Source organism: Leptopilina heterotoma, unplaced genomic scaffold (genome assembly GCF_015476425.1).
Source record: "Leptopilina heterotoma isolate Lh14 unplaced genomic scaffold, ASM1547642v1 Lhet_73, whole genome shotgun sequence".
In the NCBI taxonomy this organism is placed as follows: Eukaryota; Metazoa; Arthropoda; class Insecta; order Hymenoptera; family Figitidae; genus Leptopilina; species Leptopilina heterotoma.
This window is the reverse complement of record NW_025111169.1, coordinates 1,947,909-1,972,424: the sequence shown is the minus strand read 5'-3', so window position 1 is coordinate 1,972,424 and position 24,516 is coordinate 1,947,909. Positions and strand designations below refer to the sequence as shown.

The following is a 24,516-nucleotide window of genomic DNA, read 5'->3' as shown; positions in this document are numbered from 1 at the left end:
TTTTGAAAATAAGTCGAAAAAAGCCTCAATTTTCTTAATTTCCCTGTCAAAAAAATTTTGTTCTGACATTTCCCTGACTTTACTGACAAAAAATTTGTTTCCCTGACTTTACTGACAAAAATTTTGTTTCCTTGACATTTTCCTAACTTTACATACATGTGGCCACCCTGATTTTCAATTAAAAATAATAGACAAAAAAAATTTCCAGTCATGATAGTGAAGAAGTGTCATTTCTGAAAATAATTTCAAAACTCTTGAAAATTAATATTCCATAAACTATACAAGACATTTTTTACGATCGTAATTAAAACTTACGTAATTCGTATAAAATCTGACTGATATTTACAAGAAAAAATAAAAATAGGTATACAATAATGAAAAAACTCGAAAATCTTTCATGCACTTTCGAAAAACAGTCGAGTTTCTTGCAAGAAAATCGACAGTAAATTGCAAATAAAAAAGTTTCAATCATAATCTGTCGAATTGTAATAAATCGAGAGAAAACAATACATAAGGATATTACCTAACTTATCATTATCGGAACCAGGCGCACGCGTATTCTCAATAATAAACACAATATTATTAAACAATCCTAACGTTAAAATTCAAGAAAAAAATTGCCAAAGAAAGAATTTTTAATATAAAATATAAAAAAATAGAAAAATAATAACACAAAGGAAAAGTAGACATAAATTTGAAATATCGCCAAATAGACTTCAATTTTTCGAAAGTAGTAGTAGTAACACTATAATATAAAGAAATAAAAGTCCAATTTGTCTGAAATATACAACTTTAAAGAAAAATTCTAAAGCAGGAATGGTCATGGTCACTGGTTCTTCGTCACGGTATCACGACGACTCATGGAAAGGAATTAAAATATATTTAAACATCCGGTTTCGATTGATCCCAAAGGTGTGGTAATTGAAATCAAAAAACTTTTTAAATAATAACATTTGATCAGCAAAAAAAATCCTCGAGGATCAATAAAATATTTCAACTATATAGCGAATGATGACTCACTCTAAAGATCGGTCCATGCAGGACTCCCGTCAAACACCTTCAAAGCAGCATTACACTTTCTGCAAACAAAAAAAAATAGAAAAATAAACTCCACTTCTTCTTAATATATCCACTGTCTTTAATAGTGAATTATATTTTTAAAAAAGAAATCAATCATGCAATTTTGACAGTTAACTCACACCCTTTCGACAAATTTAGATTGTGCACGTAATTATCAAAAAAATGGAAATAAAAACAAATTGCAATTGACTGAGGGGAAAATTCTTTCTTGTTGAGAGATGAATTTTTTTTTTAATGTAAAAATTTAGTGAAAATCCCTTTATGACAAGATTGCTGACAGAATAAAATGGCGAGATTAGTGGTGTGTGGATAGTTGAGGAACGACAACAATCACATATTTTCTCACTTTTCCGCATTAAAAAAACATTGTGAAAATACTTTACCTTTTGTATTTCACTTAAAGTTATCATTAAATAATGTTTATAAAATTTAAATATTGTTTAAAACACTGAAATTTGTACGAAACACGACAGACAAAACCGATCAGCCGTTCACGCACACAAACACACGGTATATATCGAACCTTCGAGATTGTGTTTCGATTATATCGAGAGAGTTCGTTTTAAAAAACGGCGGCAAAAGTCAAAAAGGAAAAAAATTTTTGAAATTATTTTTTTCAGAAATTTTTAATTTCTAATAGTAAAATTTAAAGAATAAATTTTATGATACTATATTTGCAAAAAAAAATTTGTTCTATTTTCCATAATTTTGAGTAAGTAAATTTTTTTTTAATTTTAAAAGATAAAATTTTTGTTTTATAAATTTTATAAAATTTACCAAAAATTGAACACTATAGTGTTCAATTTTTGGTAAAAAAATATTTGAAAATAATTAAATTCTTTTTAGAAATTCAATTAAAATTCTATTGTAAAATTTAAAATTCTTAAAAAATAGTATTTTATTCAAATTTTCTAAAATAATAAAATTTTTTCTTGAAATTTAATATTAAAATTGTATAGAAAATAATTGAATTATTTTGAAGAATTTTACTAAAATTTAAAAAAAACAATTGAAATTTTCGAAAAATTTTATTAAAATTGTAAGTATTAAAAATAACTCTTCCCAAGAATTTTATTAAAATTTTTAAAAAATAATTGAATTCTTTCTACAAATTCAATTAAAGTTGTATTGAAAACAAATTAATTTTTAAAAATTTTGAATTCTATTCAAATTTTTTTTTGAAGTAATTAAATTTTTTCCAGAAATTTTATGAAAATAATTTAATTCGTGCGAAGAATTTTATTGACATTTTTGAAAATAATTAAATTCTTGCAAAGAATTTTATTAACATTATATTGGAAATATTTGAAGTTCTGCTACAAATTTTTTTATTTATGAAAGTAATTGAATTTTTAGGAAGCATTTTATAAAAATTTGTTAAAATAAAATAATTAATAAGTGAACATTTTTTTAAATTTCGAATCTCAAATGTTTAAAAAATGAATAATTGAATTTTTAGGAAGCATTTTATAAAAATTTGTTAAAAAAAATAATAAATAAGTGAACATTTTTTTAAATTTCGAATCTCAAATGTTTAAAAAATGAAAATTGATATTTGAAAATAAAAAAAATTTGTATTTTACATACAAATAAATAAATAATACAAATTGAATACAGCGAATCGTGCGCGTGAAATTTGCCTTTTTTTGAAAAAACTACAAACTACAAGGCAACTAAAAAGAAAAAATCACAAATATATAATGTGATAAACCATATTTATTGAATTATCATTAGAATAGTAAATAGATACAATAGAGAACGCTTTTAGCAGGCCACCTTTTCAAAAATAATATTCAAAATCTAATAATATTCGAAGAAAAGGGATATTTTTGTCTAGAGTAAGAAAGTGGAAATAGTAGGGCGCAGAGGAGATTGCAGGGAGAAAAAACATTTTATCATTTGAAAATTAAGAATTCACAAGGGAATAAAGATAAAAACATAATTAAAAATATCACCGTACAAGAGGCTTGCTAAAATTGGATATAGTTAAAATTTTTTTTTTTTTTGCTTTGTTTTGAATATTGTATATATGCGTAAACACCAATTTTTGGTTTTACGATATAAGAAAAAATCTACATTAACTGTCAGCTTATTGTGATTCTTTGTATCCTATTAAAAATGATCATGGTCGTCATAATAGCGATCTGCTTTTTTTGTGGCGGATTATTGATAAATTTCCTTTTGTTTTTTTAAATGTTATCGATGTCTAAATCTTCTCCCCCGTCGGAGTCATTGTTCTGAACGGGCGGTTTTGCGGTTTGCTGTTGTTGCTGTTTCAGAGGCTGTTTCGCTCGATCGTCATACTCAATCTAAAATTAAGCAGATGGAAAAATATTTAATTTAATTTAATAAGAGCAAAGAGAGAATTTAAGAGAAAGAGAATCTAAATTAAGAAAATTATTTTGATATCTCGATAATATTACCTCAAGATCATCGTCTTCTTCTTCTGATTCGGATTCTTCTTCCTCGGCTTCTTTCAACCAAGTTATAAATGGCGCAGCTTTATCATGAATTTCCTGAGACAAGTCCTTTGAAACGTTCTTCTTGCTGACCTTACTCTCCCACTCCAAGAAAGCTTTTTCCTCCAAGATATCAGAATCATAAAATAGCTGTGAAAAAAGGGAAACATTATTTAGACAAATGCAAAATAATTTTCTAACTAAAGACAAATTTAATTTTAATTTTAATTAGAAATTAAATGGAAAGAAATTAAAAAAGGAAGGAAATTTCAGGCTTTGTCCTCGATAATTAATTTTAAGAAAATAGCAAAAAGTAGCTTTAAGAATGAAAAAAATAGTAAAAAAGTAGCTGTCGAAAAATTAAACTTGATGACTAATTTTTTCATAATTTCTAAACTAAATTACATTCAAAAATAAAATAACTTTTTAAAATAAATATTTATCTATTTATTTTTCCACAGATATTAAAATATTTTAAATGATTTCAATGTAAAGCCTTTTTGAAATTTAATTATTTCTAAAAATTGCAACTCTAATTCTTCCAAAAGTCAATTATTTTTTAGAATTTTTGAATAAAATTATTCAAAGTAAAAATTTTAATTTTATAATAATTAAAAATTTCTAAGAATTTAATACAAAAAAATCTTTTAAAGTTTAATTATTTATAAAAATTCGCACTATAACACTTCTAATATTGAATTATTATCTAAAATTTTAATTGAAATTTAATGTTAAATCAATTCTTGTTAGAAAGTTCTCCGAAAATTTAATTATTTAAATACAAAAATAAATAATTTATTAAATAGTTAAATATTTCTTACAATTGAATTGTTATAAAGAATTTTATCACAATTTTTAAAAGTAAGTGAATTTTTTTGAAGAAATTTTATAAAATTGTTAAGAATAATTGCAATTTTTCAAAAAATCAGTTTAAAATTGTATTGAAAATAATTAAAATCCTGCACTGAGTTTTATTATTTAAGAAAATAATTGAATTTTTGCGAAGAATTTACTAAAATTGAAAAAAAAATAAAATTCTGCCGAGGAAATGAATTGTAATTGTATTGAAAATAATTCAATTCTTGTATAAAATCTTAATAAAATTTATTAGAAATAATTGAATTCCTGCAAAGAATTATATTATTTAAGAAAATAATTTAATTTTTTTTGAGAAATTTTATTAATATTGTATTGAAAGTAATTGAAATCCTGCGATAAGTTTTATAATTTAAAAAAATAATTGAATTTTTGAGAAGAATTTTATTATTTATGATAATAATTTAATTTTTTAGAAGAATTTTATTATTTATGAAAATAATTGAATTTTTGTGAAGAATTTTAGTTACATTTTTTTTAAATAATTGAATTTCCTTGAAAAATTTTATTATTAGTGAAAATAGTTGAATTCTTACAAAAAAATTTATTTCATTTTATTTTATTTATTGAAATCATTTTAATTGTTTCGAAGAAAATTAAAATTCTTTTGGGGAATGTATAGTTAAAATTTTGTATAAAAAATTGAATTCTTCTAAAGAATTATATATAAAACTTTTTGAAAATAATTAAATTCTTGCAAGAAATTTAATTAAAAATGTTTTAAAAATAATTACTATATTCTAGTGAACAAATTATATTACAATTTTTCTTAAGTAATTGAATTCTTTCGAAGAATTTTAATAAACTTTTTCAGAATATTTGCATTTTTCGAGGAATTTATTTAAAAGTCTATTAAAATAATTAAAATCCTGCGATGAGTTTTATTATTTATGAAAATAATTGAATTATTGCAACAAATTTTATTAAAATTTTTAAAAATAATTAAATTCATGAGAAGAGTTTTATTGAATTCTTACAGAGAACTTTATTACATTTTTTTTAATTAATTAATTCTGGCGAAGAATTATAAAAAAAACTTTTCAAATAATTGATTATTATTTAAAATTTTATGAAAATTGTTTTTTAAATAATTGGATTTGTATGAAAAGTTTGTTATTTATAAAAATATTTGAATGTTTGCAAAAAATTTTATAATCAATTTTTTAAAATTCTTTTGGGAGATTTTTTTTTATTAAAATAGTAGAATTTCGTAAATTTTTTGAAAATAATTGAATCGTTTGAATGAATTTTATTAAAAATTTGTTGAATTTTTCCTAATAATTTTACTACAATTTTTCAAAATAATTTTTTATTTCAACTATTAGTGAATTTAAAGTATGGCAAAGTTTCAAACATAGAAAAAAGTATCTTTTAGTGTCACGAAGCTATAAAAAAGTATCCAAATAATAGCAAATTGTAAATAAAGTAGTAAAATTTGTTTAATTTCTGCTTCTTTCCTCATCACTAAAGCAGATGAGTTCAAAGCCTGAAATTTGTAAGAAAATTAAAAAAGAAAGGAAATTTGGAATAAAATTAGAAATAATAAGAAATTCATTATAAATAATTAGAAAAAATGATTGCGACATACTTTGAAAATTCCAGGCACCTTCGGCATCAATACATCCTTATGTAAAGCAATGATCTGCTCGATTCCTCGGAGAAGATATTTTTGTGCCTTACTATCACCGTGAGTGAAGCGAAGCAATAGCAAGCGATGTTTTTTGATTTGAGCAGCAATACCCTGATCGAAAAGCAATTCTGCAAGTACCAATGGTGCTTTGGTCTTGATCTCAAGACGTTCGGCCTCAGAAACAAGTTCCTTTGGATTATCCAATTGACCCGCGTCACGACGACATTTCACCAATTTATAAAATATATCCATACGTTCCTTTTCAGTCTTTTCGAGATCGTCACTGATGGTCATTCCCTTTGCGCCATCTGTCAAATCCTGTAGACGCGCACGAACAGCTTCCTCGGAAACGTCCACGGCCCAATTTGAATCGTCGTCATCTTCATTTGCCATTTTTACTGGCGCCTCTACAACAATGTCCGTTGTACTTGTTTCATTATCAGGTGATCCTGAACGATCGCCGTTCACGTCACCATTCTTCTTTGAACGCTTGCCTGAAATTTCATTTCTTTTATTAAAATAGATAATCAAAATATATTTATAATTCACAATTAGTATATTCATTAGCGAAAAATAGTCGTTTCTTTTATTCTTTGCTGTCACAAAAAAATTAATTTTATAACCCTTCACTGATTCTTAATTATTCAAATATTCAATAATTTCGTTCAATAAATATTTAAATACTAATAGAAACAAATTTCATTCAATTTGAACGTTCGAAACATTAGGAAAGTCCTAATTTTGCTTCTTTATTTACATTCCTTTCGCCTAGTACGGAAATGGAATATTTTTTACTTTTATAAATTGTCCGAATTATCCATAATTCTCCCTTCACTTAAGGGCATTTGAACCATGATGACGTCACAGATTTAAAACTAATGCTTTGCACAAACTGTGACGTCATCAAGGTTCAAATCCCCTTAACCCTCCATTTGACCTAATTATCATTTTCCGACAATTTTCATTAAAAGTAAACTATTTCCGTATTGATCATCGGTTGAATAGCAAAACTTTTTTTTATTGCTTCTTATGAGTTTTATAGTTCACTGTATTTCAGTCTCTATTTTTGTCTCGTAAATATTTTTTCAGTTTTAATTTGTCGTAATTTTTAACAAATCTTTGTTCCACGAATTTTGAACGCTCAAATGAACTATTTTTTTGTGAAATATATACTTTCATAAATTTCTGATTGGGATAAAAATTTAAAAACTTCAAAATGAATTTTTTTATAGTGATACAAAATTATTGCAATAACAAATTAAATTGAAGAAGAAATAAATAAATTTCGTTCATTTGAACGTTCAGAGTTCAGAAATTGAGGAAACATAAATTTTTTCATGTCGCTAAAGTTCGAAAATTTATTTCTTCTTCAAATTAAAATTTTATTTTGCAATAATATTGCGTCACGTATTAAAAAAGTAAATTGTAGATAGATTCTAAATTTTTAATGTTGTGCTTGCTTTCTATAACAATTAGTAATTTTTGAAAATAAATTTTCAAAAATAGATTGTCAAAAATTTTCATTCATCTGAAAGTTCAGAATTTGTGAATCATTTTTCTTCAAATGTTTCTTCCATAGTTGTTATTAATTATTATTTGACTCTTCAGTTTTTATTATCTCTAATAATACACATTCGAATTATGAAACGAACAATAAAGCTGAAAGATAAATAAAGAAAAAAAAGTATAACATGACAAATGTTAATTGGAAAATCGAGAACATGTTAAAAAACTAGTAATAAAATTTAAAAAAAATGAAGTTACGAACAATGAATATTTACAGTTATGGAGAATTATTTAACTAAAAAAACTGTGTATACAAAAATTTACATAACAAATGGAAAATTTTAATTTTATACGGCACAGTAATAATAGGAATTTTATTTCATATTTTAATTTTGATTATTAAACTTTTTAATTTTGTAAACTAAGCAATCAAATGGAAAATAGTTTTAAAAAAAACATCTTTCACTCAAACAAAATTTGAATAATTGAAGATAAAACAGTGATTATCAGTCTATCTATTTCGGTTTTTAAATAACAACTTTTTTAATAATTCGAAAACTACTTTCCTCGTCAGTAGTTTTTTTTTAAATTTAATTCTGATCAAGAGTTTACTCGTGAAGTTGGTGTTGTTTACAATTAAATTTTTCAAACAACTTTATTTTCCTAAAGTCGTATGTCCTAAACGTTCGAATGAATGAATATTTCTTTTCTATTTAAATATTTTTAAAAATTAGTAGAACAAAAATAAAAATTAAAATAAATTGGAAATTACAAAGAAATCAATGTTCCACATAAATAAAAAAAATATTTTCTAACAAAATTCAAGTTTTAACGAAACATAAAAATATTTCAAACCCTTTGAAATTTAATAATTTATAAGAATTACTACTGAAACTTCTCCAAAATTGTTTTCAAGATTTCAATTCAATTATTTTCTAGAATTTACAACTAAAATTCTTCTCTAATTTAATTTTTAATAATTTTGGAAGAAAGTTCCTTAAGAATATAATTATTTAAAGAAATTTAAAGGAATATTAAAAGGAAAAAAATTTACCAAAAATATTTCTTAAATCCACTTGTTTGCAATTCAATTTCATGAAATTTCAATATAATTTGAAACTTTTTCAATTAAATATTCAAAAATTCGACTAATTTAAAAAAATCTGAATAACAATGTTTCAGAAAACTCACTTTTTAAAATTTTTTTTTCATTTCTTGCTCTATATGGAAATAAAAAATTAATTTCTAGAAAATTCATATCATATAGCAAAAAATTGGATTCTTTTAAAATATTTTATCAAAACTTTTGAGAATAATTGGCTTCTTTTGAAAAAATTTATTTAAAATTTTTAAAAATAGTTGAATTTTTTCGATGTATTTAATTAAAATTGTATTGAAAATAATTCAATTCTTATAAAGAATTTTATTAAAATGTATTAAAAATAATTGAAATCTTTCGATAAATATTTTAATTTTGAATCTAAAATTATTTAAAAATTGATGATCCACAAGTTGTGAACGTTCAAATGAATGTAATATTTTTTATTACAAACATTTACATAAATTACTATTTGCAGTGGAAATTAAAAAACTTAAATTTTATGTTTAGAAACTTTACAATTAATTTTTTTTTATAGGAACGTAAAATTGTAATAAAAATTTATTTTGAACAAGAAGTGAATAAATGTCGTTCATTTGAACGTTTAGAACTTTAGAAACATATATATTTGAAAATCTGTGTCAACTTTGTTCTAAAAAAACTCAAATTTTAACGAAATATAAAAAAAAGAAACTTTTTACGTTTCTGTGAATAGAGAATGATTTTTCAAAAAAGTTAACGTTTTATTTAAAAGCTTGAATAGATTGATAGTTTTACCAATTAACACAGGACATCTACCAAAAAGATAAAAATTCGTTCTATTAAAAATCGAATTTTTACAACTACAAAAAAATCAGCATTACGAAAATTAAATTTTAAGAATAAAAAGTGCAAAAAGGTTTCTCTTTTTTTCGTCTCACCTCGCTTGCCCTCGGTGAGGGAACTGCCTTGAGCTGCAGGATTCAAACTAGGAGGATTTTTCAGGATATAAGTGTTGAGCTTGTGATTGGTCTCGAGCAGACCATGATGACCGCACGCTTTACAGCCCTGCGAGATGGTGCCTTTCTTTGCGCTGACCAAGAGTTCAGTCTCAGGATTATCACAGGAAGGACATAAAACGTACTTCCGAATAAAGCCATCGAGTAGATCTTGCAATTTGGTCGCGTCATGCGAACCATTAACGATAAATCTTTCATTCTTGAAATCAAATTGAGTTTGTGCACCGAGTTCACATCCAAAATACTTGGTCGGATAAGTGGCCGGTCTACCAATGGCTTTCGCCACTTCAACCATATTAACAATGACAGTTTTTATGCCATTTCCCTTGCCCTCAACTTTGGCTTGAATTCTGGGCATTTTATAGCGATAGAACGCATCGCTGACGTTGCGATTAACGTTAAGGCTCCCCATGATGATGATGTTGTTATTGATTGTTTTCGCCTCTTAAAATTCCGCAAACACGTCAATTTGTTGAACGTTTTATATTGACGATACGCCGTTGTCGAGTGTGTTATTTTTATCTCTTTTTTTTTGTAAAAGAAGAAAAACGAAAATTAAACAAAAAAAATTCTTTTTTTCCAGCTAGGAGTCAATTTTGCGAGGATTGCCACTTTTCCCTTTTTGATCTTCGTCTTTTTTTTTTTTTTGGTATTATTTCTATATTTTTTTTCCTCTCAAGTGGGCAATGTCTTCGTCCTCGGTCTCCTAGATCTCTTTGCCACGATTCCCAGCGACAGTTTGAATACCGATCTGTGACCTTGCTGCGAAATGGCTACCAAATGGTAGCTCGAAACGTGTCGCGTCAGGTTGCTTTTCTTTTCTTGCGATTCGGAACACCGCTCTACCCAGTGTCGACAGTCACGTTTCTCTGAACGGTTGCAGCTTTCGATGCCTGTTACTGAACAGAAAATTTGGAATTTAGAAATTTGAATAAATCTAATATCAAATTACAGGGTTGCCATAAAAATTTAATTTTGTTTTTCCCTGACTTTTCCCTAATTTCTAGACAAAATTTTGACTTTTTCTCTGACCCTGAAGAATATTATGATTCAATCCAAAAATTTTTAGATACTTAAAAAAATGTTACTTTTGTTTTTCCCTGACTTTTCCCTGATTTCCAGACAAAATTTTGACTTTTTCTCTGACCCTGAAGTATTCTTCAGGGTCAGAGAAAAAGTGATTTATCTGATTAACTTCAAAAATTATTAGATACTCAAAAAAATGTTCTATTACATTTATTTAGGAATTTCATTAATTGCAAAATTATTCAAAAACATGAATAACTTCTTTTTTAAAAAATATTTAATCATTATTATTTTTTTATAGAAATTAAGATTTTCAAATTCAAACCTGAAATTCAATAACTTATAATAAATTTAAGATGACAGAGTGATAAAATCATTATTTTATATCATAAGAATATTGTAACTATAAATTCCAATTTTCAAAAATTTAATTTGAACCCGTTTTCGAAATTCAATTATTTCTTTTAATACTCAATTTTAATTAAAAAATTTAACTGAAATTCATTTTTAAATTAATTTTTATTAGAAAATTTTTGCAGAATTAAATTATTTTAACTACAAAAATAAATAATTTATTAAATAATTAAATATTTCTTAAAATTGAATTTATATGAAAAATTTTATCAAAATTTTTAAAAATAATTAAATTCTTTCAGCGAATTTAAAAAAAAATGTTAAGAATAAATGCAATTTTCTATAATTTTATGTAAAAATTGTATAAAAAATAATTGAAATTCTGCGATAAGTTTTGTTATTTATGAAAATAATTGAATTCTTGCAAGGAATTTTATTAAAAAAATTTTTAAAGAATTGAATTCCTGAAAAAAATTTTATTTTTGAAAAAAATTGAATTCTTGGCAAGAATTTTCATTAGCCCTAGGAACTTATTTTTGAATAAATAAATAAATAAATAAAATTTTATTAAAATTTCTTAAATAATTGAATTGCTTCGAAGAATTTTATTGTTTTACAAAAATAAATAAATTGTTTCAAAGATTTTTACAAACATTTTTGACAATATTTGTATTCTTAGGAAGAATGTTATATTTTACGAAAATAATTTCATTCTATGATTAATTTTATTATTATTTTTCAAATTTATAAAGCATTTTATCAAAATTTTTTTAAATAATAGAATTCACGAGAAAAATTTTATTATTTATGAAAATAATTAAATTCCTGAGAAGAATTTTATTCAAAATTTTTTAAATAATTGAATTTCCATAAAAAATGTATTATTTGTGAAAATAATTGAATTCTTAAGAAGAATTGTATTGAAAATAATTGAATTGTATAGGAAAATTTTATTAAAATTGCAATTTTATTAACTAAATCTTGTAAAGAATTTTGTCAAATATTTTTTAAATAATAGAATTTTTAAAAGAATTTTATTTAAATTTTTCAAAATAATAAATTGAATTTCTCATAAATATTTTTTTCAATTCTCTGAATATATTTTAATTCTTTCGAGAAACTTCATTAAAAAATTAAAAATAATTGAATTGATCCGAAGAAATTCATAAAAAATTCGTAAGTAATTGAATTTCCGTAAAATTTCTATTAAAATTTGGTTTAAATAATAGAATTCTTTTGGAAAATTTTATTAAAATAGTAGATATTAAAAATAATTTAAATGTTGAAAATTTTTGAAAATAATTGAAATTTTGTCAGGAATTTTATTAAATTTTTTGAAAATAATTGAATTTTGGAGAAGAATTTTATTATTTGAAAAGATAATTGAAATATTGACGAAATTTTTTTTTATATTTTTGAATGAATTGAAGTTATGGAAAGAAGTTTATCACTTTTGAAAATAATTGAATTTCTGTAATCAATTGTTTTTAAAATTTCTACTTAAATTAATTAAAAATTGATATTTTCTAAAATTTTAAATTGAAACCTTTGAAGTTCATCTATTTATGAAGATTGTAAACGCAAAACTTTTGAAATCCAAATAATTTTGAAATTTTTAAGTAAAATTATTCATTAAATAATTTATAAGTAATAATTTTATGATAGTTCTTCAAGAATTAAGTTATTTAAAAAGAAAGTATTGTTAGAAATTGAAAAAATTACAGTTTTTGTATTAGAATTCTTGTCAATTTAATAAATTATGAGACAAACAAAAAAGACACAAAAATTCAGAATTTTCTCATAATTTTTAAAATTTAATTTTTTCCAGTACTTTTAATAAAAATACCTAACTTTTCCCTGATTTCCCTGACTAATTCTAATTTCCCTGACTTTTCCTTGAATTCCCTGACCTGTAGCAAACCCTGAATTAAAAATAAGAAATTAATGAATTTGAAGAATTTAATTGTAAGAATTTGAGATGAAAATTGAAAGTGTAAGAGTGAGATTTTGTACCTTGAAAATTTTGTGGTCCTGTGTTTAGGCAGGACCAAATTTAAAAATCGTTGGGTGGTATCTTGGTGCAGGGTTTGCCTCGATCTGGTGGGCAGAGGGGGATTGTCTTCAATGATCATACACGCTGCTTGTCCGTTGCTTGTGCCTATAAGAAAATGTGAATCCCACGACGTAGTCGGCAATTCACTACTTAATTGTATTAAACGGTTATTCCAAGTGACAGGGATGATGCTGCCGTCTTTGAGACACCGGGACAATGTCCTGTTACCGCCGCCTTTGCTGCACACCGATCCTTTCCTTCTGGATAATATCCTGGATGTTTCTGAAATCAAAAAAATAAACGTCACTCATCCAATATTTCACCATTTTTCTAAAAACCGCAAAATATCACTTTTTCACATTTTTCTCTTATTTTCTACTTTTCTTCTTTGTTTTGTTTTTTTACTTTTCTTTCGTTATTTGCTTTTTTCTTTTCTATTTTTCACTTTTTTTTGTTATTTATTTTTTACTTTTCGTTTGTTATTTAGTTTTTACTTTTTTTTTAAATTTTACTTCTAAGAAAGAAGTAATTAGTAAATAAAAGAAAAGTAAAAAATAAATAACAAAAAAAAAGTGAAAAATAGAAGAGAAAGAAGTAAAAACTAAATGATTTAATTCTTTTTTAATTTGTTCCGTTTTGTTCATCATTACCTGTACTTTGTCCATTTACATTAAATCAACATTTGCACCAAAAAGTATATATTTTTTTTTGCTCGTTTGCCAAAGTGGTCTGATAAAAGTATTCGCGGATTGAATCATCAGTTAAATGTTCTTATGATATTTTCAACTTATTCATTAGCATTCTGAAAGTTTGCTTCAGCCTGAACCGGAACATTAGAATATTTCAATGTGATAAATCATCTATTGTAATAGTATTTTTTCAAGTGTCTTCTTCTCAGTTTAACGATCATTTAAATACTTTTCGGGCGAAACAGACAATCTCAGGGTCATGATAGCAAAAGATTGCTTAAAATGTGATTTTACACAAAAGAATTTTTTCCTTAATCAAAAAAAAAAATGACGTTTTTCAAATTTGCGTTTTCAAAGACATTTGAATATCAATTTGACAAAACAGAATCAATATAGTCTGAATTGAGCTGGTAATAAAATTTACCAACACCTCAATTATTTTTTTTCTTTTTTTTGGGTAAATTCAGACTGCGTACTCGATAATTTATTTTAAAAATTTTAAAAATTTTTAGAGGAATTTTTTAAATGAATTTTAGTAGTTTTTTTTAGTAATTAAAATACTGCGAAGAGTTTTATTATTTATGAAAATAATTCAATTCTTGCAACGAATTTTATTACATTTTTTTTAAATAATTGAATTTTTTTGAAAAATTTTGAAAAGAAATTACAATTTTCTTAAATGTATATAAATTTTGTTTTAAATAAATTTGATTAAAATCATTAAAAATAATTGGTTTCTTTCGGACAATTTTATTTAAAAATAATTGAATTTCTCTGAAAACGTTTATTATTTATGAAATTAATTGAATTTTTTGCGAAGAATTTCATTATTTTGTGAAAATAATTGAATTCTTTTCAGAACTTTTATTAAAATATTAACTAATTGAATTTCTGCAAAGAATTTTATTATTTATAAAAATAATTGAATTCTTGTGATGAATTTTATTTTTTCTGACAATAATTAAATACTTTTGATGATTTTTATTAAAGTTTGTGAAAATAATTAAATTCTTTCATGAAAATCATTTAAAAAGAATTTTATTAAAATTTTTGAGAATAATTTTTTTATTTCAATTATTAGCGGATTTAAAGTGGAGCAAATTCTCAAAAAAAAAAAAAAAAGAAGTAGCTTTTAGAGTCATAAATCTAGAAAGAAGTATCCAAATAGTATCAAATCGCAAAAAAGTAGTAAATAGTAGGTTTTAGTAGACGAGTGCGAAGCCTGTAGAATAAAAGAAATGTAAACAAACCAGTGGAAATTTTTTCAAGACTAGAAAAGTTTCGAAATAAATGCGAAATAAAATGAATTAAACGCTTATTTAAAAAGATTTAAATTAACATTTAAAAATCAGAATTTTGTTTCAAAATTGTCGAGCTATAAGCTCTGAAATAAGTACAAGATGTAATGACTCATTTTTAATTTACATCCTCTTGTATACATTATTTCGAAAGATTAATTGAATTTCAATATGCTACGCTGATCAGCTGTTTATAAATTCTCGTTTTTAATTTGCGCGCAAAGAATAATTTCGACACATGTTTAAAAAATGTAAATTTATCACTTTGGACACTTTTTTTCTACATTCAAAACAAAAATTTCGAGTTTTCAAAATTTTCAAATTTCAACCAAACAATTATTTTTGTTTTCAAATTCGTTTTCCTTTCTATTCCAATTTTCATTTTCGATTCTAGAAATTTCTGAGAATTGAATTATCAAACAGTTTAAATTTTTCCCAAATTTCACGTTCGGAGACGAAGTTTCCAGATTGAACACATATTGTCCTGAGTTGAACGAAAATTTGTCGAAAAACATTTTTTTTCCAAGTAAAGCAAAATTAATAAAATTAATTGAGGTAGAAGAAATCTCTTAGAAGTTTATATTGACATTATCCGAGCATATTCTGCTCTAGCAAAGCGTGTATAAAATCAGTTTTGAACCGTAAGTAAACCTAAAGTCGATAGTTTAATGAAACGGATCACCGGCATGTGATTAAATCCACCCACAATATAGAGAAAGAGAGACAGCACCACTGTACCTCTTTTTTCAGGAATCGAGGTGGAAGATACCATCATCCGGAGTAGTGTGGAATTCAAAAGGAGAATTAAAAATTGAAAAAAACACGTCAAAAATTACCTGCTCGTCGTAGACGCATAAGTTTTTAAAGTTGGCTGCTGACGGCCCGTTTCTTGTTTAAACTTTGATTATTTGAATAAAAAAAAAGAGTTTCCCAGAGCGGGGAATTTTTTTTTTTTTTTTTTGAGAGAGAGAAAAGAGAGATAAGAGAGACGTAGGAGAGACGTGTTTTAGAGAGAGCTTATGGCCGTACAATTGATGATGATGACTCGAAGCTCGAAACTGAGAGGAACAGGAAGAAAATTCTACTCTGGGGTACAGGTCCCGGATCGGATTGGAGTAGGCGTACACGCGTTTACGCCGGTCAGACGCGCAGGCTTGCTATACGTGAAAAGCAGCTTATTGATCGTTATGGTACTCCGGTTAGAAAACCGTCGACGTAAGCCCAACAACAAACGTTTCGACGTGGAAACCTCAGACAAGGTCAGAGTGAGAGAGATTTTCACCAGCTTTTTTTTCGTCAAGCAATGCGGAAATTTCAAGCGTTAGGATAGGTCAGGGTGACTGCTGCATTTCCGGGGCGCTACCTACGAAAAAAAAAGAAAAACAGAACAGAAAATTAATTATCACTTCAAGTCCAAGGCGAATTAAACCACGTATTATGTACTTATTTTTTTTCTCATACCCCCCTCTCTCCTCCTCTCCACCCTTTTGGTAATGCCGATAAAAATTCTTGACGATTCTACACACACAATCCATCGATTTTTCCCACCTGCTTCACAAGTCTAGAGTTTCAAACAAATTTACAAATACAAAGTTATTTATAATTTCTGAACTATTATGCGTATTCCATAACTCACGTTTCATATTCTATTATGTGTAAACGATGTCACGAGAAATTGTTAATAGAAAAGCAATTTCTGTTTTACGATTTATAACTTGTTTGATCAATAATTCAATCATTTGAATGTTTTCTAATCGGAGTTGTCACAAAAATTAAATTTTATTTTTCCCTGACTTTTCCCTGATTTCAAGATAAAATTTTCACTTTTTCCTAGACAATAAAGAATATTCTGATTAACCCTAAAAATAATTAGACAAAAAAAAGTTCTATTGGATTCATTTACGAATTTCTTTAATTGGAAAATTATTCAAAAACAACAACTTCAATTCATTTATTATTTTCCAGAATTTTGAACCAAAATTCTTCATTAAATCAATTATTTTTAAGGATTTTTTTAAAAAAGTTTTTAGAAAATTTTCAAATCCATTTGCTTACAATTAATTTTTACAATATTTCGGTTATTCGGAAATTTTTCAATAAACAATTTTTTACTTTTAGAAAATAAAAACTTCAAATATTAATTAAAAAAAAAATTCCATTACACTTTTTAAAAAAAAATTAATTTTACTAACAATTAATTAATTGTTAGTTAAAAATATGAAAAATTCAGATTTTCAAAGATTTTAATTTTAAACCTTTTCGAAATTCAATTATTTGACAAATTTATGCTATTATACTTTTAATATTTAATTATTATTTAAATTATTTTTTAAAACATTAATATAATTCTTTGAAGCAATTCAATTATATTCGAAAATTTAATTATTTTATGAAATATGTAATTCATAGCAGGAAATCTCATTATTTTCAATACAATTTAAATTAAATTCCTGGAAATAATTCAATTATTTTTAGAAAATAAAGTTCTGTGCAAAAATTCAATTATTCTCGAAAATTAAAAAAAAATTCTTCGCAAGCATTTAATTATTTTCTTAAATATGTAATTCATCGCAGGAAATCCCATTATTTTCAATACAATTTAAATTAAATTCCTGGAAACAATTCAATTATTTTTAAAAAATAAAATTCTGCGCAAAAATTCAATTATTTTCGAAAATTAAAAAAAATTCTTTGCAGGAACTTTAATTATTTTCTTAAATATGTAATTCATGGCGGAGAATTCCATTATTTTCAATACAATTTAAATTAAATTTCTGGAAACAATTCAATTATTTAAAAAAAATAAAATTCTGCGCAAAAATTCAATATTATTTTCATAAATAATACAATTCTTCGCAGGAATTTTCAATTATATTTAATAATTTGAATAAAATTATTCACTAGAATTCAATTATTTAAATAAATATTAAAAGTCTTCGTTAAAATTCAATTATATTCATAACAATTTTAATAAAATTCTTGTCAAGAATTCAATTTTTTTTAAAATAAAATTTGTAGAAAGTATTCAATTATATTGAAAAATTGTGATTGAATTCTTTAGACGAATTCAATTATTTTCAATACAATTTTAATTAAATTCTTGGGAAGAATTTTATTTTTCATCAAAACAATTAAATTAATTTCAAAAATATAATTTCTCCAAAGAATTCGATTTTATTATCTAAATTCTTAAATAAAATATATATTTTTAAATCAGTTTTTATTAGAAAATTCTACAAGAATTCAATTATTTAAATATAGAAATAAATAATTTTTTGAATAATTGAATGTTTTTTTTTTTTTTTTTTGAATGGATTTTTTTCGAAGAATTTTAATAAATTTTTTAAAAATAATTACATTATTCGAGGAATTAAATTAAAATTGTACAAAAAATAATTGAATTCCTGTAAAAAATTTGATTAATAATGAAAATAATTGAATTATTGCGGAAAAATTTATAAAGACGTGTATATATATAATTGAATTCCTGTGAAATTTTTATTATTTATGAAAATATCTAAATACTTGCGTAGAATTTTATTAACATTTTTTTAAAAATAATATTGAATTCTTCTGAAAAATTTTATTAAATTAGTAGATATTGAAAATCATTGAGTTAAGGAAAATTTTTGAAAATAATTGAATTTCGGAAAAGAATTTTAGTATTTATAAAGATAATTGAAATTTTGACGAGAATTTTTTTCAATTTTTGAACATAACTAAATTTATCAAGATTAATTTCTGTATTTAGAACGAATCAATTTATTGGCATTCACACAATCGAAGAATCGAAAAAAAATAAAAATAAAGGAATAATAAATATTTATTTTACTTTTTAAAGTATTCACTTTGAAATAAATATGTACTGTTAACGTGCACATTTGGCATGTTCAGGAAATATTAATTAGAAGACTAAAACTCAGGGGCTTCAATTAACATTTTTTTAAAAGGATTTTCAGTCCAATTAGTTCGGATTTCAACAATACGAAACTTTGTAATTTAACAAAACAAAAAAAAATGTTAAAACAATGTAAACAATTTTTAATTGTTCTGGAAAATGTTAAACTAAAAATAATCCAAATTTAATATTCATATTTAATAATACAAAATTATAAATGTATGGAATTTTTGGCGTTGGTGAAGTTTTACAGAATTTATATTCAACGATGTAGAAAAAAAATGTTTTTTTTAATTAAATTAAATTTTTATATATTTTTGTATAAAAATTATTTTGCATTTTATTAAGAATTTTATTTTCAAAACTTTTATTGAAATAGTTGAGAAAAATGATTTTTTTTCATTGAAAGAAAAAAATTGTCAAAAAAACAGTTTTTGGTTTTGGATTTATAAAATATTATTTTTTTTTTTTCTCAATCGTTGGATGAACTTCACTGACGTAATTTCTGAAAATATGATAATTAAGAGTTAAAAAACCAACCATAAATTTTAGAATTATTAAAATAATAAATAAATATAATTAAAAGTGTTTTTTTTTTTTGACAATTCATTTGGCACTTTACGACAGAACATAATTTCCACTAATTTCAAATTTTTCTTGATTCGTCGAATTTTCAAATTTCTGCTTTTATATTATTCTTATCTACAGTATGAATAGTAAAACAAGCAATTCTGATAACAAAAAAAAAGATCTTATCGAATATAATTCTTTTTTGTTCATAGAAAAAAAAATAGGAGCAAATTAGTTAAATAAAATTTAAAAACCTGCGATGATTATTAAACTATGTAATTACAGACTTTAATAATGTCGCATAAACTAAGTTTAATTACATAACGATAGAATCAACCTAGAAAAAACATGAACATTCACTGAAAATTCTAGTCTTTGAATTTACAATCGATTCAATGCAGTCCTTAAACGTCGACCTTTAAACCAAGAGTTGCTTTCAGTTCATTTACTTTGAGACAGAAAACTCTTTATGAATATACATATACATAATAATACATTCTCTCTTAACGCCACGTCATTTATGAGAGAATTTTGATCAAAGGAAAAAAAAAACGAGGAAAAGAAGAGAAAAGTGAATAAGAAAAAAAAGAGAAAAAAGAAAAAAATTGAAAGAAAAAAACGAAAAAAGAGAAAAAAAGGGAAAAAAGAAAAATAGAAAAATATGATATATTAATATTGATGATAACAAAATGAAAATTAGTTTTAAAAAATATTCGTTAAAATTCGAATTACAGGATATTAATAAGAAAATTATAAATAGCGATTGTATTCACGTGCAACGAAGTGTGTTTCCGAACTGTAAAAATTGCTTTTTATCACAATTGTAAATATATTTTTTTTCAAACAACCGACTTTGCGATACCACCTACGCTTTTAATACAGGAAAGCTTTATCAAAAATTTGATTCGAAATACTACGTGTTTAAAAATTTTTGCATAATATAAAACTACAATCATTATTGTTACCGTCCAGTATTTATAATTCAAAGCACGTGTTTTTGCAGTCAAATTTGAATAAGCATACAGTAAATATTGAAAAAAAATGACATACCTATTGAAATAACGATTTTCAGCGAATTGTTTTCAAGTCTTAAAAAAAGCAGATTACATACCAAACATATGGTAAAGCCAAATTTTATGATCCCGAGATTATAAAAAAAAGAAAAGATAAATTATCAAAAAAAATTTTCAAACTAAACAAATTTTTTCATTTGAAAAATTTTTTTTTTTTTAAATATTGAATTTTGTAGTAGATAAAAGTTTTTTTTCCTAACGTTTCAAACGAAATAACGAACGTTCAAATGAAGGACGATTTTTTTTTATTTCAGTAAACATTGAATTTTGTTGGAAAAATATTTTAATTTTAGAAAATTAATTCCTTTTTATAAAAATGGAATTTATATTTTTAATTTTATTCTAGTAAATTTTCTTTTAAATTTAGTGTTGACACAAACATTTTATTTTTTATTTCCTTCACTTTCACTAATTTCTAAATTCAATTATTCAAAACTTGAATAAATTTGTTAAATAAATATTTAAATAGGTACTTTTTATCTGTTTTTTCACGGGAAGAACAATTTTTTAAACTACGACTTAGAAACTTCTGAAATTTAATAATTTCTAAAAATTCAATTATTTCTACAATTTTCCAACTAAATTTCATCTCTAAAAATCATTATTTTTTTAAAGTTCTTCGAGAATTCAATTATTTAAATACAAAAAAATTCAATTTTTTATAATAATAATTGTAACTGTCTGCATTTTTTAAGTTATTAAGATATTTTTTCAAAATATTATAATAAAAAAATTCTTAAAATTAATTTTTTAAAAATATTTTCAAATAATTTTTGAAAGAGTATAATTTTTTAATTACTTTTAAAAAATTGAAAAATTTCCAAATAATTGAAAGTTGGTAAAATCTTTTAAAAGAAATCGATTTCTTGAAAAATATAAAAAAAATAATCAAATTTTTGAAGAATTTTAATTATAAATATGAACATGACTTCTCCGAAATTTTAACAAGTCTAAAAAAATAATTTTAAAAAATTTTAATTTACTTTTTTCGAAGATAGTGGAATCTTTAATATTTATGATAAAACAATTCTAAGAATTAGTTTTTTAAAAATATTGTATGTCATATTAATTAAAAATTTTGAACACAATAGTTTTTTTTAAAATGGTAATAATAATAATTCTAAAAAATGTTAGTGTTATTATTTTTTGTATGTATTTAAATTTTCGGAAATATGTAATTGAAAATATTGAAAGTAATTGAATTTTAAAAATTAAAATAAAAAAATTCGAAGAATTAATTTTTTTAAAAATATTTTCATATAATTTTTAGAAGCTGATTTACATTAACTTTCATTTTTAAATTTAAACTTGTAGATTTTTCATTAAAATTTTTGAGAATTCAATTATTTCCAAAATTTGCAATTAAAGTTCTTGAAAAGTTGATTTCAATTACATTTTACAAAGTTTCAATTATTCCAAATCTTTTTAATGGTGTATTTCGAAAATTTAATTAGACAAAATTATTTTCGAAAATAATTTTTGAAAAATTTGTTTATAGCTATTTTTCACACTATAAAAATCGAAATAATTTGCATTTTTTTACTACAGATTTGGTATTTTGTTGCCATGTTTGGAAAAAAGTAAAAAAAAGTCTTAATTTTTGAAAATAAGTGAAAAAAAGACATATTTTTTAAAAATAGTCGAAGAAAGTCGAGAAGTAAACATCTGTGGATTAATCAATGAAAACGTAAAAATGAAACGTTTCTCTGATTATAAATGAAAATGGAAATTATTAATAAATTTCAATAACTGAGAGCCACTGTGTTAAGTCTTTGTTGAAAGACAACATTAAATATACTTAAATAAGATTAACTGGAATTGGATAAGAGTATGCATGATTACAAAATGAAACTGAAGCCTGACATCAAACGACCAATGATAAGTATATAGCTATTACATTTTTCGAATAATTTGCATTCGTTACACAATCAACAAGTCAAATCCACTTTCTTACCTGTGGTTATGAAAAAAAATATCATTACTTTCTAAAATGCGTTTCTTCTTTCAATAATTATTTTTTCAAAATAAATTGACAAAAAAAACAAATGCGAAATTACCTAAAAGCAAAATAAACGTGACTCATAAAACTGATATCTTTTGAACTTTGATTACTATTGTCGATTGCTCTTTTAATCGAATATTATCACTGCAATTTATAATCAAGGGTGAAATGACAATTAACAAGAAATTAAAAATACAATTTTTTTCCAAATTCCAGTTTTTCAGAGTTGTCGATTTTAATTAACCTTCTTTCTGTCACATAACCTTTAAATTTAAAGAATAGAAAGAATTGAGAAAAATTTTATAGAGAAAAAATACTAGAAGTAAAAATAATATTTGAATTTCCTGTGATTTTAACGCAATGTAACCGTGACGGAAGAACGCATAGCACGTGACAAGATTAGATTAGACAAAATAAAGTATCTCTGGTCGTTTGCACCAGTTAAATGTTTGCAGCTAGAGAGAGAGTATTGTAGACAAAAATAGACCGAACATTTATAAGTGCTCGCACTTTCCACACCACTGCCTAAATTGTACATTTAAAACTATAACAAAATAATAAGAAAAATAATTCATAAATAATAAAATTCATATTAAAATACAAATTAGTTTTTAGCGAAAAAAAAAAATTAAATCCGAAATTAAATAACCAAATTGAACAGATGTTTCATTAAATTCATTAAAATGCAATATTACCTATTAATTAGCAATTTAAATTATTTTACCACCAAAGATTATAATTATAACGCCACAAACAAGAAATCAATCGAAAAAAGTGAGGTTAGATTAGCTTGCAAATTAAAAATCGTCCAAATCGTTTCATATACATTTAGGAAAAAATTCAAAAACTTGTCACTTAGAATTTTAAAGTAAAAAATCAATATACGCATGAGAAAAATACACACCATGAGATTAAATGACGAAATAACCTATACCAATTTAGACACATTTTTTATTATACTTAATTTAGAGTATTTAGATCATTTAGATTTTCGAAAACTTATCAAAATGACGTAAAAATGGAAAATTTTTCAACCCAATTATTGCAAACTATATTAAAAAGATAAAAAAAAGAAGGGAAGTTTCACATATTTCTCCGCATGGAGAAATAAATGCTGAAATCGTGAACACGTTCCTGACCAAAATGGCTGTTTTGCTAAAATTGGCTGACCACGTTCTCAAAACTCTCGATTAAATATCAAATACGATAATATAGTGAATATTTTCATATTTACCTTGTCGTCGAGGAAAAGTCATATAAAATGGTATCGCCCTGCTGGACGGTCGCCTTCTAGCGCAAAAAATACAACTCAAGCCGATGAAATAATTAAGACAGATGGATCGCCCAAAGCTCAGACTTCCTGCGTTTTGTCGTCACCTAAAAATAAAGAAAAAAAAAGACCACATTTAACACAATCAATTTACACATGAAATTAATATTTAACTTACTCTCTGGACAATAGAAGACTAAACGATAATATTTAATCACCAACAATTCGCTAATTGCTTTCGTTTATTAGTTATTTTTTAATGAGGATTGCAATGGAAAACGTTCCGGCTTCTTCAACAACTGCGTGAATTATAAAGAAGAAAATTTCATTTCCGCTGTCAACTTCACACTGATGAAAGGCCAATCGATAAAATATCGAAATTTTAAAACAGAAACATATTGCAACAATTTATTTAAAAATAAAACTTTAATTATTAACTAATTATAAAACAATAATGAATGTTGAAATTTGAACATACAATAAGATGTAGTAATTTTCTTCCACTTAATAATGTGACCTAGTCCTAATTAAGGTGATAATTTTCCCGCGCCTTTTGACTGTATTTTTCCACAAAAGTGTACAAAGTTTTAAACAGTTTAAACTAATGGAACTATTTAAAAATTATATTATTTATA

The 24,516-nt window shown here is 23.9% G+C and overlaps 3 protein-coding genes across 5 annotated transcripts in view; all 3 read right to left on the bottom strand.

The window, feature by feature from the left end:
- The window catches only part of LOC122510781 (kinesin light chain), a 29,341-nt gene extending 27,742 nt beyond the window's left edge, over positions 1-1,599 (bottom strand). Inside the window, exons 1-2 of one of the 2 annotated variants that reach the window (XM_043625669.1) lie at positions 1,464-1,599; positions 1,021-1,079 (exon numbers count right to left, since the gene is read on the bottom strand). In XM_043625669.1, coding sequence (XP_043481604.1) covers positions 1,021-1,037 — 17 coding nt within the window. In that variant the 5' untranslated portion in view covers positions 1,038-1,079; positions 1,464-1,599. The remainder of the gene's footprint in view (positions 1-1,020; positions 1,080-1,463) is intronic. The other variant, XM_043625672.1, reaches the window with a different exon arrangement.
- A 1,179-nt stretch (positions 1,600-2,778) lies between these two features.
- On the bottom strand, positions 2,779-10,066 carry LOC122510772 (eukaryotic translation initiation factor 5). The gene is made up of 4 exons (XM_043625658.1): positions 9,571-10,066; positions 6,004-6,539; positions 3,504-3,689; positions 2,779-3,389 (listed from the first exon to the last, which is right to left on the bottom strand). The coding sequence occupies exons 1-4, from the start codon at positions 10,058-10,060 to the stop codon at positions 3,270-3,272; spliced, it is 1,332 nt and encodes a 443-aa protein (XP_043481593.1). The 5' UTR covers positions 10,061-10,066; the 3' UTR covers positions 2,779-3,269.
- A 345-nt stretch (positions 10,067-10,411) lies between these two features.
- LOC122510777 lies at positions 10,412-24,215 on the bottom strand. Of its 2 annotated transcripts, XM_043625663.1 has the most exons (4): positions 24,060-24,215; positions 23,846-23,988; positions 13,042-13,363; positions 10,412-10,547 (listed from the first exon to the last, which is right to left on the bottom strand). In XM_043625663.1, exons 2-4 carry the CDS (start codon positions 23,865-23,867, stop codon positions 10,508-10,510), a joined length of 384 nt encoding a protein of 127 aa, XP_043481598.1. In that variant the 5' UTR covers positions 23,868-23,988; positions 24,060-24,215; the 3' UTR covers positions 10,412-10,507. The 2 variants fall into 2 exon arrangements, with proteins under 2 accessions (XP_043481598.1, XP_043481599.1); XM_043625664.1 differs by lacking the exons at positions 23,846-23,988; positions 24,060-24,215 and adding an exon at positions 15,905-16,109.
- Between the last annotated feature and the right edge of the window lie 301 nt (positions 24,216-24,516).